Here is a 15,797-nt window from a genome sequence, read left to right as displayed (position 1 = left end):
CTTCTCTCCTTTGGGAGGGGTAAAAATGTTTACACAATGTAATCCAAAAGTAATTCTACTAGCTTGTGTATATTTGTGAATTGCTGCTGCATAGTATTGAGTAGTGTATGTGCAATAAATGTAAATTTTTACTTTTCAAAAGCACAGACTGGACAATCTTTTATTGAGTGTTATTATTGTGTAACTGTGAATGGAGATTACTAACCCTCACCCCCTCCCTTGAGTAGTCCTTGGACTGCTTGGCATGGCTACCCTAGTAAAAGCTACAATGGGGTGTTTGGTTCCCTGTGGAGGGCAAATGTAGACCAGTACTTGTGCAGGCCACACGACTAATGCCTCATTGTGCAATATTGGGCATTAATTCTTCAGACTGCTAGAACCTCACCACTATGTGGCCATCTTAGAGGCCGGCTCTCTGGCGCTACAAACAATGCAACATTCTAAAATGTTTAGTGTTGGTCAGTGTTAGTGATGCAGGATACGGTACAAAAACAACTTTTTTTCCCTACTCATGGGATGGTTCTTTAAACACTGATTTTCAGAACACTGGTCCACTTAAGGAGAGTTCGCCTAGTTTTGACCTAATTTAGGGATTTGATGCAGGGTCTGTGAGGAAAATAAATTTGGGCGGGAAAATTTGGATAGTATTTTCACAATCAAAAACATCAGATCAGAGGCCATTTTATGTTAATTCTCTAATGTCTTTTATATTTTAGAAGAAATGCCTAAGATATTAAGTGACAGATATACTTGCCACAGCAGCAGTTATCAGTTGATGTCATGGTGTTGCATGGAAACTTTAGTAGAGTTCTAATTAACAACTGGAGTTACAAAAATAATGCAACCCTCTACTTCTTCCTTTACATCCGCCAATACGTCTAAACTCCTCCACCCAGCCATCTATGCTCTGACCGGCCAGCGCAAATGTCAAGGTTCCGGCCTGTACCGCTGTTATTTCCCACATATTAATGTAAATATCTGCCTCTGCTTCTGGAATCTACAGTCATCAACAGGGAATCCCTAGTTAATGTACAGCACTCCATAAGACATCTTTCAGGTATTCATAGAGTTTACAGAAACACAGCTGGAAAACTGGGGCACTTACATGTTTCCAGGAATACTCCTTTTATGTTGAATTTTTAACAGCACTAAACTTGGGGTCAAGTAAACAGACTATGTCCTGGATTCAGATCCCTCCCAAACTATGATGTCAGAATGTGATTGTGATCATTCAGAGGGCATTAATGAACTCATCCCACTGCTTCTATAATGCCATCCATGGAAAGATCAGTGCAATAAGTAGTGGCAGAGCCCAGGAAGGTCATTACCTGCCAGTGTCACTCACTTTCTGCAGTCTGATGCTTGGAATTACACCCCTCTACTGGAAGCGCCTGATATGCACTATGAGCTCCCTTGCTGATTTGAGGCTAGACAGAAATAGACACAAGATTTAAAAAGTGCACAAGGGGTGATCGCCCTTGACACTTTGATGAGCTTACACGAGAGCTTCTTAAAAGTATGGCACCCTATAAGTGGAACTTTTTGACTTGAAATAAAAGGAACCCAGTTAATTGAAGAGTGAGAGTGAGCCCAAGTCCAGCAAGATATCAAACACTTGGGTGGGACTCTCACCAAACTGACAAGGGGTAGGCCTGCGTTTGTGATGATAGTACCTTATATCAACACCTGTAGCATGTTCTATGGAAAGGCTTAGGTCCATTTTGCTCAAAGTAAACTTGGGAGGCAGCATCACAGACTTTGTAATTAAATGACAAAAGTTATCATTGGACCAATGGATCATTCAGACAGCAGAGCTCTATTAAAGCTACCAAGGTCAACATATTTTCCAAACAATAGCAGATGTTAATGGCTTCATAACTATGGAGTGTGACAATAAATGGGTGATAATAAGGCTTTACTACCACCACAAAGGTTTACTGACCAATCTCTTCCTCATCAACAACAGAGGAATGTGGCCAGACCTTTGATGGTCTTGGTCTAGTGCCATTTTTAAACGGAGGGTTTTGCTAATGGTGATTTCATGTTCTGCGTAGGTTTGAAAGATGCACACCTAGCAGTACCCATTCGTAAACTCCACACATTATTCCTACAGTTCATCTGGGAATGACAAACCTGGAAGGTTATGTTTTCCCTGATCAGTATATCAGTAGTCTAGACACAGTTCTTTCAAAATATACAAAGATGTGGCAGTGAACAAAACTCCTCCTAATCTCACTTACAGGTATGGCATTTTTACTTAAGGTGATGTAATGCCCATAATTCCAAGATGTGCCACAAAACACTAAATATAGTCTTGAAAAGCTACTATTTCGAACTAGAGGGGGAGCATGAAATACGATGAGTCCTACAGAATGATGATCCACCATGAACAGCACTGACATCAGTATATTACAAAGGCATATCACTCACTGACACCTAGATATACTAGGGAGCATCACAATATATGAAAATAAATTAATGGATTCAATTAATGGATCCAAACACCTGGATACCCTCTCGAGTGATTAGTGTTCTACACAAATCAATTTAACATAACTCACCCAGCATATACCTACCTATAATACACTTACAATTAGAAACCATGGGAGAGTCTTCACACAGAACGTACCCAGTGCATGTTGACAGCAACCGGTGCATGCAAAGCTACCCTAAAGGTACTGACCTAGAACGAAACGTAGTCAAATACAAACCACTATTAGTACTGTTAATGAGGAATTACATACTTGAAAGATATTCCTGACCTAAAGAACAGGAACCAACTGTTGGGAGTCTCCAGTAGAAATCAATGTTGTATTGGAGAACACAGAATCCAAATCCGCATCTCAACTTCATAACACTCTTGCTGTACTCATTCAACACCCTCAGGAGGTTCAGGGACAGGGGCACCAGGGTTGAGACTGGATTATCCTGAAAAAATATGCAAAGGATCCCTAATACTCCTGACTTTATCAGCAACCCTCAACCCAGGGTGCCACATAGAAACCTAATACATTTTGTATATTGTGTAGGGATACCCTTAACCCAGCCCTTCTGGTGAATGACATAATGCATACTTTCAGGGTAAACTGGATTGCAGATAAATGCTCCATATGCAGGTTGCCTGACACAGGATTCTTCCAAAAAGGGCCTGGTGATACACCGGGCATGCAAAGAAGTGGTGGGGACCATTTCAGGCCTTGAGGGGTGACTAGTGCCGCCAACATTGGCGTATTGACTGTTATGCATCAGATCTTAATCCAAAGGGGATAAATATCTACATCAGTTCATAGATCTAGCCCTAATATTATATAAAAGACAAATAGCAATGTCATGGAAATCACCTGAAATGAAGAGCTTGTTATGAGCTCTACTGAAATGGGTGAGGGCGGAACTGTACGTCATTACCTTCACTAAGTCTCAGGGTGGTATGGACCAGACTGTAACTACCTGGGATATATACCTCAAGAACTTGGGGGCCAAGAATAATATACTACCTCTGTGATCTCTATGGAGTAATCCCAAGGGCAGGACTACATGCTACACAATACAATTCATAAATTATTTCCTAACAGGCAAACCAGTGACCACCATGCCCCATGTTTCCACAGTCAGCGCCAATTATACTGTATACACAATCCAGAGGTATCACAGACCTGGGACACACTGATTAGCGAAGTGTACCATAGGATATCATTATTGATGGATCATGAATCCCAAGGGGAGTTACAGGCGAATCCCTGTTTCTTAACTGCTCCATAAAATATACTTTCAAACTTTGATGTAATCCTCGGGGGCGCTAGAGGGCGCTTACGCGGAATGGCCGCCTGATTGCGTGGCTCCCGTTCCCTGCAGCATTAATCCTAAATAAATCCTTGCCAAATGGAGAGTTAACTCACTCGTAGCTGGCTGACTAGGTGGCGTGGGAACTCTACTGCAAACGATCAAAATCCTGGACGGCTGACAGAGGCCTGCGGCGAGAAAACGGCCCCGTAAGATCTGCCGGTACTGCCCCTGGAGCCGCAGTGACAAGGACTCTGGTGCTGGCGAGCACGCACGACCAGTGCTTGACACAAGGTGCTGGGCCCCGAGCGGAGGCCGGATTGTGGGGACCTGCACCGTCCCTGGTGACGACCCTGGCCGCGGTCGCTTGCTCCGGAACACAGTGGGCCCCGTCGGAGCGCTGCCGGAGGTCGAGCCCCTGCATGCAACGGTGGAAACCGAGCTGTTGTGATGTCGGGCTGAGGAAGGCGCGAGGCGAGTCGGCCATCATTGAGATGCCGTCCCTGTGACACTAGCCTCCCGTCGGTGGCTAACAGGTACTGGGTGCAGTGGGAGACGGGAGCCTGCCCCGGACACCAGCAGCAGGGCCATCACTTGACCAAATTGTGACCTGGGACCGTCTAAGGGGCCTCAGAGCGCAGCGCTGCGATGGAGATCTCGCATGTACACTATTGGAGGGTATGGGCGCCATATTCGCCCGGAAGACGCCCCAGGCTTGACTCAAGTGGAGCTGGGACGGACTGAATGGTCGGCCGTCGTCGACCACGGTGTGATTTGTCTGGCGCCACTCGTTGCCCTCTTCTGAGCCCGAGGCCTACCACGCTGGGGGCCCCGCGAGCCCCTGAGGTGCAGACCGCATAGAGAAGCCGGCCATCAAGGTGCTTGCGACACACGCCGCTTGCTGTCTCCCCGCCTTCCTCGTTGCGCCCGTCCATTCTCCGCTACGAGTGGACCTATAGCCCGGATCCTGCCCATTGCTGTCCCGTCTGTGAGCCCCATGGCCTGGGGGCTGCCCTGCTTTATTGCTGGACCGACCCCTCATTTACAAGGATCTGCGGCGTCCTGCTGGTACCAATTCCTATTGGGAGATCCGGCGGAGGGTGCTCTGACGACTCCCTTGGCTGGGAGGCGACTCCCCCATTACTCTGGCATTTCCCAGGACATTGAAGCGGATGCGGCGTGACAACACGATGGTACGCACCGAGAACCGCCAAACCAAAATTAATTTTGAGGGCGCCAAGAAGGGATTGAAGTCGGGGACGGCCGAGCCGGGGCCCAGCGATGCAGACACTGCCGCGACATCCTCCCCCTCGTCCGAGCTGGACATGCACCGTTTGCTTCAAGAAATGCGCCGGGGCTTCGCCACAGTGGTAGAGAAAGTGGACAGGATGTCCTCCAGGATGGACGCCCTGGTACACAAAGTCGATCATCATGAGGAAAGGATCACCGCAACGGAGCAGCGGATTTCGGATAGCGACGACCTCACTGCCACTCATACATCTCAACTCGCTCGTATGGACAATCTACTCCGAGTTATAGCAGCCAAGAATGAGGACTTGGAAGCCCGTAGCAGACGCAACAACATCCGCGTCACGGGCGTTCCGGAATCCACAGACACTGGCAGGATGGAACTATATGTGGAGAAAATCCTCCGAGCGTCAATAGGGGATGATGCCTTCTCGCCTCAGTTTATCGTTGAGATGGCACATAGGTCCTTGGCTCCCGTCCCGAAGCCTGGAATGCCACCTAGGCCAATCATTGCTCGCCTGCTTAACTACCGTGACCGTGATGTCGCCCTGAAAGCTGCTCGGACCAAGCAGAACCTACACTGCGATGGCGTCACGTTCTCCCTATATCCCGATTTTACTCCTCTTGTGCAGGAGGAACGACGCAAATTCCTGGCTGTCAATAATAAATTAAGGGAGGCTCAGTTGGACTATGCCCTACTATAACCGGCGAAGCTGCGAATAACTCATCAGGGTAAACAGCACTTCTTCGCTGACCCGCATAAAGCCGAGGACTACTTAAAGACGTTTTGCAAAGCGCAGAGAGGACGGCGAAGTGGTAATGCGGATCTCGAGGATGATCCATCACTGGCAGAAGAAGACGATTGATATGCAGAACTCATCATGTACTAGAATGGCCCGATACTGTCCTGTAGAGCTTGCCCTAATGACACTGACTCGGATAGCATTGCCATCCTTTTCTTTTTTTGCAGTTTGAGAATGGTTGACTCTTCCATCGGTACGATATTGCAGGGACCACTCTCCCTGCCCTAGCCTCCACCGAGGGCGCACAGTGCAAGAGGCGACCGGAGGGAGAAGTGGCTAAGCGCCCTTGATGTTGTTTCCCTCATGGGTATACCCCACTCATGGGCACATGTTCTGGGAGTTCTGGAGAGGCGGGTGGGGGAGTGGGGTGGGGATGGATGGCTACTGGCGTGATTGGGATGCAGTGGTGGGGGGGTTGCGTATTGTTGGGGGGGGTTGGGGTGGCAAGGACAGCGGATGGTTGGTTATTCAATGTACAGTTTGGCTTCATGTACGCATTAATGATTTTTAGGCACCTACACTGGCAGGTCACATTTGCAATACTCACTGAGTGTTATGGCGGGTTCGGGGTCTGATGCACAATTACGGTGCTTATCGTGGAACATACAAGGTCTCAATAATGGCAATAAATGTCGGAATGTTGTTGCATATTTAGATCGTCACCATGTCCAAGTAGCCATGTTACAAGAGACGCACATCTCACCACATTCACGTCCTTCTTTCGGTTGTAAATGGGCTAATACCCGTGCCTTCTCCTCTTACTCTACTTATGCGAGGGGTGCTGTTATTCTAATTAAACGCACAGTACCCTTTCAGATGGGTGGAATGCTGGCGGATACGGAGGGCCGATATGTTTTACTATGGGGGCGGCTGGGCCGCAACTCCATCACCTTAGTGAATTGTTATGCACCCAACGTGGATATGCCCTCTTTTTTCACCACACTTTGGGGTAAGGTTCTGGACGTGGGTTACCGACATGTCATTTGGGGAGGGGACTTCAACATAGCACTGGTGCCTCGAGTAGATAGGGCTGATGGGGTGGCACAATACAAACCCAGAGCCCGGGAGGCTCTGGAAGGTGTGATCATAGAAGGCAACCTGATTGATGCATGGAGAGGTCTACATCCCCTCCGCACAGAAGGCACGCACTTCACCTCACTGACAAACACGTGGGCACGACTCAACTACTTCCTCCTGTCCAGAGGACTGTTTGCGGAAGTGACTGACGTAATACATCTCCCGAGGACATACTCTGATCATAGCCCGGTCTTCATGACCCTACGGGTACCTGGATGGGACAATCCTAAACCACACTGGCGGCTGCAACCAGCGGCCCTGCTGGATGCTGTGTTTCGTGCTGAGCTGGGTGAGGAGATCGCTGCCTTTTTTCCCATAAATAAGGGCTCCGTTGACTTTGTTGAGCATATTTGGGAGGCACTCAAGGTGACGATCAGGGGCCACTGCATGTCAAAAAGCTTTGGGGTATTGCGCGACATTCAACACACACTCCGCATGCTTGATGCTGAGTTGAGGGCGCTGGAGGTGCAAATGATAAGGGGTGTTGGCATTACTGCGCACGCTGCATTCAGGGACAAACTTACGCAATATGAGGAAGAAGCAAGTAGAGAGGTCAAGTTCAGGGGCAAACATTGGCAGGCGAGGAAATATTGCGAGGGAGATAGACCAGGAAAGGGGCTGGCAATGTTGACACGCACACCACACACCGACAACACGATCCTTGAGGTGCTCTCTGATCAGGGACATACTATCAGGGACTCGGATGACTTACTTGCCGCTTTCGTTTCTCATTATCGTGCGCTTTACACTACGGCCACGACTGTCGACGTCCCGTATGATGATTTTCTGGGTGATATAGCCCTTTGCTGGCTCAGTGATGGAGATAGGGCCTTCCTTGCTGCCCCCTTCGAACTCGATGAAATCCGGGATGCTATCATGTCTCTCCAAAATGGGAAGGCGCCCGGCCTGGACGGCCTTCCCGCCGAATTTTACAAGGCTTATGTGGACATAATGGCCCAGGTCCTTCGCGAAGTTTTCATAGAATCCTTAACTGACGGTGTCCTCCCCAGCTCCATGCGCGAAGTCGTCTTCACTTCTCTATTGAAGCCTAATAAGAACCCCAGGGCCTGCGACTCTTATCGGCCACTCTCGCTTCTGAACTGCGATGTTAAAATATTGGCCAAGGTACTGGCTACTCGGCTTTCTCTCTTGATGACCCGAATTGTCTTGCCTGATCAGTCTGGTTTTGTCCCGGGCCGCTCTACCTCTCATAATCTGCGGACTCTGTTCTCCCTACTACGTACGGTCCACCCCGATCTCCCTGTTGCAGCAGCCTTCCTCGACGCCACCAAAGCCTTCGACTCAGTCGAATGGCCGTACTTGTTCACTGTCCTGGCTCGTATGGGCTTCCCCAAATTATTCATTTCCTGGGTCCAGTTGCTCTATACTCAGCCTACTGCGAGGGTCCTGATCAATGGCCGTCTCTCTGCACCGCTCACCACCTACAGGGGCACCCGACAGGGATGCCCATTATCCCCTCTCCTTTTTGCGATCGCTGTTGAGCCCCTTGCCTGTAGGCTTCGTCAGCTTCATCGAGACGGCGCGATCCGCTGCTTTCAGCGCCAGATTGACATATCGTTATATGCTGACGATATGACCTTATTCGTCAAAGATCCGGCGCGTAACTTGAATCCCCTACTCTGGGAGCTTGTTGTCTTTGGTAGACTGTCTGGCATACAGATAAATTGGGCGAAATCCCTTTTCTTCCCGCTCACGGATGCGGTCCCTGACTTCCCCTTGGACTACCCTTTGGAATGGTGACGAGCAGATCTCCGTTATTTGGGTATTCAGATCTCGCGCGACAAGGACGAAACGTTCCGCTCCAATTACGGAGTTGCCGTCACTAAACTCGCCACACTGGTGGACCGATGGATCTCCCTCCCTATCTCCGTGGCAGGCAGGGCGTCCCTTATCAAAATGGTGGTGCTCCCTCGCTTCCTTTGCCTCTTTCTTAATATTCCCTACTATCCAGGCGCCTACTTCTTTAAAACGTTGAAATCGGAGCTCTGTCGCCTTTTTTGGGGAGGCAAGAATCCGTGGCTGAAATGGTCCACGCTAATACAGCCATACGACAAGGGGGGTTTCGACCTCGCCGACTTCGAGATCTACTATCTATGTGCGCAGGCACACTATGCCTACCACTGGATGGTCCCTACTCCCTTTATGCCACAGCTGGCGGTAGAGGACTGGATTGCAAACCCTCTACCTCTCAATGGCCTCCTTCACTGCTCAGCGTCGGCCATCACGATGCCATACACCTCCGTCACATGTACTATAGATGCTTGGTGCCGTATGGCTAAAAAGCTGGACTGCAACTTACTGTACTCTCCTCGTATGCCGCTGGCATATCACCCTAAGCTTGAACTTCTACAGGAACATGGCTTCCAGGTGCTCTGCGGGAAACTACGGATCACCTGCTGGGGCGATCTCTTCTGCGCAGGCCGCCTTAAATCTGCAGACACCTTCTTCGCAACGTACAATCGCACCCAGCTTGACGTCTTCTATTGTTTACGTTTGCGCCAAGGGATGCGGGATATCCTCCCTAACTTTCCCAAAGAACCGGAGACCACACCTCCGCTCCACTACATGCTCAGCTCACAGGATGGCTCCCATCTCGTGTTGGGCTTGTATCGCCACGTCAGAGCATGCGGTCTGATGCCTGAGGCCTCGGCCAGAAAGCATTGGGCTACCGAGCTGGCCCTTGACATCACTGACGATCAGTGGCTGTACTGCTGTACCCTCACAGCCCGTCTATCGGCCAGTTGCAGGCTAAAGATTATTCACTACAAATTCTTGCAGCGATTCTATTACACCCCAATGAAGAAATACAGGTTCCGATTGTCTGACAATGACCGGTGTGAGCGATGCCATGCGGAAAGTGCCGGTTTCCTACATCTTGCCTGGGCGTGCCCCCCCCGTACAAGCCTACTGGCAACAGGTGCATAACGCCCTAGAATCTATGACTGGGGAATCCTTCAATCCAGACGCGATACTAATGCTTCTGGGACACACACCTCATATCCCCAAGACATGTAGGAAATTCGTAGATGTTGCATTACTCCTAGCGAAGCGGCGAGTGGCATGTAGGTGGGGTCGTGGCAGGGCCCCGAAGTTTAAGGAATGGCTCGCCGACATGACATATAGCCAGGAGCAACACACAGCCTTCGCCGACTTACTCCCACTATCAAGCAGGCCGAAAGACATCTGGGGTCCTTTGGTTGGTTACCTTCTGGCTCAGGCAGCGCGAGATGACGGCTCGGAGGGGGACGACCCCCGAGGCAATAGCGCTGTCCATATATAACATGGCCATCTGCTCTTATACAATTGTAATTGGCGAGCTTTCTGATTTTCTGCTATAATGTACCGTATGTGAATGTTTACCGCCTATTTGCCTGTGCTTGACCATAACCTACTGTTACTATGATTATCTACCACTACTGTTGGCCTTCTTCCTCCCTAACGCTATGCTGTGATATGATCTCCACTCTTGATATATGCCGATACTAATGTACTGCCCATGATTATTGAATGACACTAGCCCTTATGTCGATTTGTCATTGTTTGGTGCCTATTGTTGTATTGTTCTATGCTACAGCTGTTACATGACTCATATGTTGCCTTATCGAAAGTACGACCTAACCACTGTATTGTCCTCTGTTCTTTTTACTTTCTATGTTTGGAAAACACCAATAAACAAAGTTTCAAAAAAAAATAACTGTGATGTTATCCTCAATGTGATCGTATTCTTTCTGAATTGGCAACATTATATTGCGACCCCTACTTGCATGTTTTAATGGGTGATCTCCTGCATTGTCTATTCTTTTTTGTTGGAATGAAATGCCCCCCAAAACAATCTGGATTGCAGATAAGCCCAAGACTGCGACACTTCTGTAAATAGTGAACCGTGGTTGTCACTCTATGTTGCTGAGCTGTGCAGTGTGTGTTAACAGTTAAACACATGCACTTTAGAAAATGCACTGATATTAAACAGGTACACAGCTGTGCACTGCACAAGCACATTCATTTAAAATGTTGCCCTCTCTGCACACAGCCTCAATTTCTGGAACATCCTCACCCAACGCCTCTCACAAAACATGACGGTATGAAGATGACACTTTTGTTGTACTGTACATTATAATTGCATTTTAAATATTCTAAGCCAATCAGACCTTAAAAGAATGATTCTAGCTGCCCCTGCTTGACGACTACTGTAGCTATTCCACCTCTTATCTTCTCTTGTTTAGCCTCATTGGTCTATTACCACCTTTTGAATAAAATGAATGGATACACGTTGTGTTTACTTGGAGAAACAAAGACATACTACCCATATCTCTGAAGAGTCCAGCCTAGTCATCAATCTGTGGTCAACTCTTGTCGCATCAACCTTTAGCAGGTCTCATTGCTGCACTGGTGTTGCAGATAATAAGCTTCAAGAAAACACTGATGGGTGTTGTACCAGCGAACTGGTGTTGTGGGCACCAGCTACCTTTTCTACTGTAGATGAAATATTGTGAAATATCATGTTCAGCAATCAGACCACATGTACTGTTTTGTTTCTGCATAATTCTGAAAGTACAGAGAAAACCATGGATAAGATCGGAAGTAGAAGGCTGGATGACAGCCAAAATGTTTCTGTTCTTCTCAGACTCTCCAGAATCATTGCATTGATGGTGGGCTATAAAGCCCCATATGTCATTGAGAATGTATTTGTAAATTCACATGGGTTCATAAACTATGCCCCATGGCAGTATTACTGAACAACTGAGGCTAACACAAGATCTGGGTGGTACGTCGGCTCTTGTCCTGTTGGATTTGAGTGCGGCGTTCGACACGGTCTCCCATAGGACTCTACTCAGAAGATTGTGGGAGATCGGAGTTCGAGATGGAGCCCTGGACTGGTTCGCGTCTTTTCTATCTGACCGTCCTTTCAGGTTCATGCTCCACCGTTCTCATCCTGCAGGTTTCCATTGAGCTGCGGTGTCCCGCAGGGGTCAGCCCTCAGTCCCACGTTGTTTAACGTATACGTCCGCCCTCTGGCAGGGCAATATCAAATTAACTTTGTATGCGGACGATACACAACTTATCTTTTCCTTTTCCAATGACATCGAAACAGATCTGGCCAAGTTTCAAGATGATATTTTGGCTATCTCTAGTTGGTTGAACGCGAACTGCCTGCAGTTGAATTCATCAAAAACTGAGGTACTTCTGATTGGTAAGGAAACACACAAGTGGGATGATCACTGGTGGCCCTCCATCTTAGGTCCTCCCCCCATCCCTAAGATGGAAGTAAAAAATCTGGGTGTGACTATGGACAATTCCCTCACCCTAGAGTCGCACGCAAAAAGAGTGGCCGGCGTGTGCTATGGTCGCCTTCGGTCGCTTAAACCCATTTTGGTTTTTTTTTACCCCTCTGTTCGTCAAACAATAGTCCAAGCCCTTGTTTTATCACACATAGACTACTGTAACGTACTAATGTTGGGCTCCAATCGGACAGCTATTAACAGACTTCAAAGGGCCCAAAATGCAGCTGCTCGAATTTTGTTTGCTCTGCCCAAACATTGTCATGTGTCCCACATTTTGCGGCGTTTACACTGGCTTCCAGTGCAACAACGCATTCAATTTAAAGCCCTTTGTCTATCTCATAAAATCCTTCATTGCTCTGGCCCCCCAATCTTGCAGGGTCTGTGTTCCTTCTACGTTCCCACACGTGCTCTCCGTTCAGCGGATCTCCATCTCGCCTGTACCATTAAAATTAGAAGGAGTAGAGTTGGTGGCCGCTCCTTCAGGTACCTGGCTCCGAAGCTGTGGAATTCGATCCCCCTGGAGATGCGTGCCACTAACAACTACCTGTCATTCAGAAAGCATATTAAAACATGGCTGTTTCCGCTTAGTTAGGGTTTCGAAGTATTGCCACATGCTCTCTCCTGGGGCCTAGTTGTTTTGTTTCAAACTGTCCACAAGCGCTGGGACGCCCTGTTGCTGGGGTAGCCATACGCTATATAAGCATTTTTAACATTAACATTTAACATTAACATACTCCACCTATCTGTAAGAAATTGTTCAGTTTTGAAGAATTGTTTGTGTAGAGTTTTCAAAGCTGACTATTATTGATCATTTATTTAGCACATGCCACAAACTAAATTACCCCATGCCTTTCTAATAATAAATGTTGGTGCAGACTCTTTCACAAGAACAGAAAAATAGGTTCTTCTAGCCTGCTGTCCTTTATATCTCAATACTGTAGCACATTTTCATGTCCATTACAGAATATCTTCCCTCTATAAATGTTGATATTCAGGTGTGCAAACATTGTCCCTGGCGCAGGGAGCGATGTGGTGAACTCCTCACCTCATTTATACTGGCATCACTCTCTCCATCATACAGTCCTCACCCACCATGGCAGGTGACATACTAGAGGCAACACTGTAGTTGGCTCCAGAACATGTTGCATATTAGGCAACGTGGAGGGGCAGATGTAGTTGATTTGGCTGGGAAAGGTTTAAAAGTCGCCTGGAAGCAGCAAGTGAGTAACAGAAGGGAAACATGGGGCGAACTTGAGTCAGAAAAGCTAAGTAGAAAATATAGAGAGTGGGAATGCTGATATAGATAACTAGGTTATGAAGGTAGAACAGGGAGGTATAGCAGCCTAGTGCCCCCCAATCCATAGAAAGAGAAAGTCACTCAAGTACCATTATAGTGCAGGGCTACCTTTGTCCACTTTGAATATCAGAAAGGGTGGAGATGATTTCCAGGGGGCCACGCCTATATCAAGCCATCTTATTTGTAGCAAGATATGATCCATGGCACAAGGACGTCAAGTGATTCACAGCTAAGAATGCTGTGCTGATATACAACCAGTACCATGACCTGGACTAGATGCGCAAAGTCTTGATATAGGAACTTTAGAAATATAGATCATAATAGTGAAAAATTATCATAGGGAACAACATAAAGTGAATATGTTCTACTTACTTAAATAATGGCTAAGACATGAAAAAATGTGACAGCCAACAGTACAAGTTATCCTATAGAAGTGCAACAATATATCATAAAGGAAGGTCTCCTGTGGCAAACAAGTGAAGAACAAGCTAACAAGGGTGACAAAATGGGATCATACATAAGCACTATAACACTACTACCTTATCCATACATCTACCAACAGCATAATATTAAGCACAAAAAATAATTGTAGGTACGAAAAATAAATCACAGACACTTTCAATAGGTGTTTCAATACCTGCAAGAAGAATGAGATAATCGATTGCCTGTTTTCGGAACAGTTAGCTTGCATGGCATCACCTTTCAGCTCCATGACAATGCTGTCCAACTCCTCATTGTCAAATAAATCAGGAAGCTCACCTGAATTCAGAATACTATTCAAATCTTCCATAAATGATTCCTGAGAAAAAGAAAATGGCCAAATTAGCTTCAAACAAAAGCCTTCCGCAAAGCATTGTTTGGATTAATAATTGATAATGTTAACAGTACAAATAGGTACTCGTGAAAATGTTATTGAAGAAATGGTATTCTATAAAGGGTATAAGAATTTCAAATGCTGTTGGAAAAGAGGTTATGGCTTGGAGCTTGACCAAGCACACTGTATGATTTTGGGGGATTTTCTTAATCTATCGGTGCCTAGAAATGCAAATAGGAGTAATTCAAAAATATAGAAATATGTGCAGTGTAAAAGACCAACTGTTATTTTGACTAGTTGTTCTCCAAATACATATCTCAACATTGTATCAACGATATTCCCTATTACACGCACAGACACCCAGGGATCCTACAAATGACTTCGAGTAAGAATTAATTTAATATTCTAACTGAAAGTTAACGTGATTTACAATGAAATTTGCACAATTAGTGATAAATAATTAATCTCACTTAACGCTGTCAACAAAATTAAATGTTTTAAGTAGATAAAGTAGAGAAATTCTGCAAAAAGAGCCCAATGTTTATCATGGTTCCCATAGCGACCTTAACACACACTCATACCATGTTCTACATTGCATTAATTCCTTTTAGTCCTGCTCCCGTATTGCAGACCAAACAATGGATTCACCTGGTGTCCTCCCACCCACCCAGACCATCCTCTGGCTACTTTTTACAGGCTCCCAAATATTTAAAAAAAACACACAGGTTTCCTGCCACCCTCCGCCACACCCACTAGTAGTGTTATTCCATAACCCAAATGCACAAAATAATATTTGACCCTCAATAACACCCTTCCACCATTCTATTTAAGAAAAACATCTGGTATCCTACTTCCACATCACCCTCTTTAACTACCTCCACCTCCTAAAATTGAGCCGGGTCTGGTGCCTTAGTGGACTAATGCATCTATTGTAGGGGCCTGTGTTTCACCTCATGGTCACAGGTTCAATTCCCGGCGGCTGCACTCAGCTTTTCATCCTTTCTGAGGTCGATAAAATGAGTACCATTGAGTTGGGTAACAATAAGCACAAGTTACTACTTGTGTAACGATATATCTGTGAGAGACATTAGTTAGTATTAGATTCCTTACCTTAGAATATCCCCAGGCGTCAGACTGGATCCGGAAACTTTTGCGTAGCAGTACCCTTGCGCGTCGGTAGGCGTCGTTTGCGGCTCCGCGTCCGTCGTCGGCGTCGTGGGCGCCGTGATGACGTCGTCGGAGTACTTAGACGCCGCCTCCGCGTGCTGACGTCAGTTCTTAGACACAGCTTTTCCGCGCCAGAAACGCAGAGCCATGTCAAAAAACCAACACTGGTGCCATTGAAACTAGGGCCCTGAAAGGGGTAAACCCTAACCCTAGATATCGGTTCGCAGAACGGGGAGGATGGGTGGGTCGGTAAGGAATCTAATACTAACTAATGTCTCTTACAGATATATCGTTACACAAGTAGTAAC

At 46.9% G+C, this 15,797-nt stretch overlaps 1 protein-coding gene across 1 annotated transcript in view; it reads right to left on the bottom strand.

Annotated features, from left to right (window-relative positions):
• Positions 1–15,797, bottom strand: part of DNAH14 (dynein axonemal heavy chain 14) — a 1,144,348-nt gene that overhangs the window by 461,540 nt on the left and 667,011 nt on the right. Inside the window, exon 57 of the mRNA XM_078647362.1 lies at positions 14,146–14,307. Coding sequence (XP_078503488.1) covers positions 14,146–14,307 — 162 coding nt within the window. The remainder of the gene's footprint in view (positions 1–14,145; positions 14,308–15,797) is intronic.

Source organism: Lissotriton helveticus, chromosome 6, assembly GCF_964261635.1.
Source record: "Lissotriton helveticus chromosome 6, aLisHel1.1, whole genome shotgun sequence".
NCBI lineage: Eukaryota > Metazoa > Chordata > Amphibia > Caudata > Salamandridae > Lissotriton > Lissotriton helveticus.
Note: the sequence above shows the minus strand (reverse complement) of the source record. Positions and strands in the feature narration are given on the sequence as shown.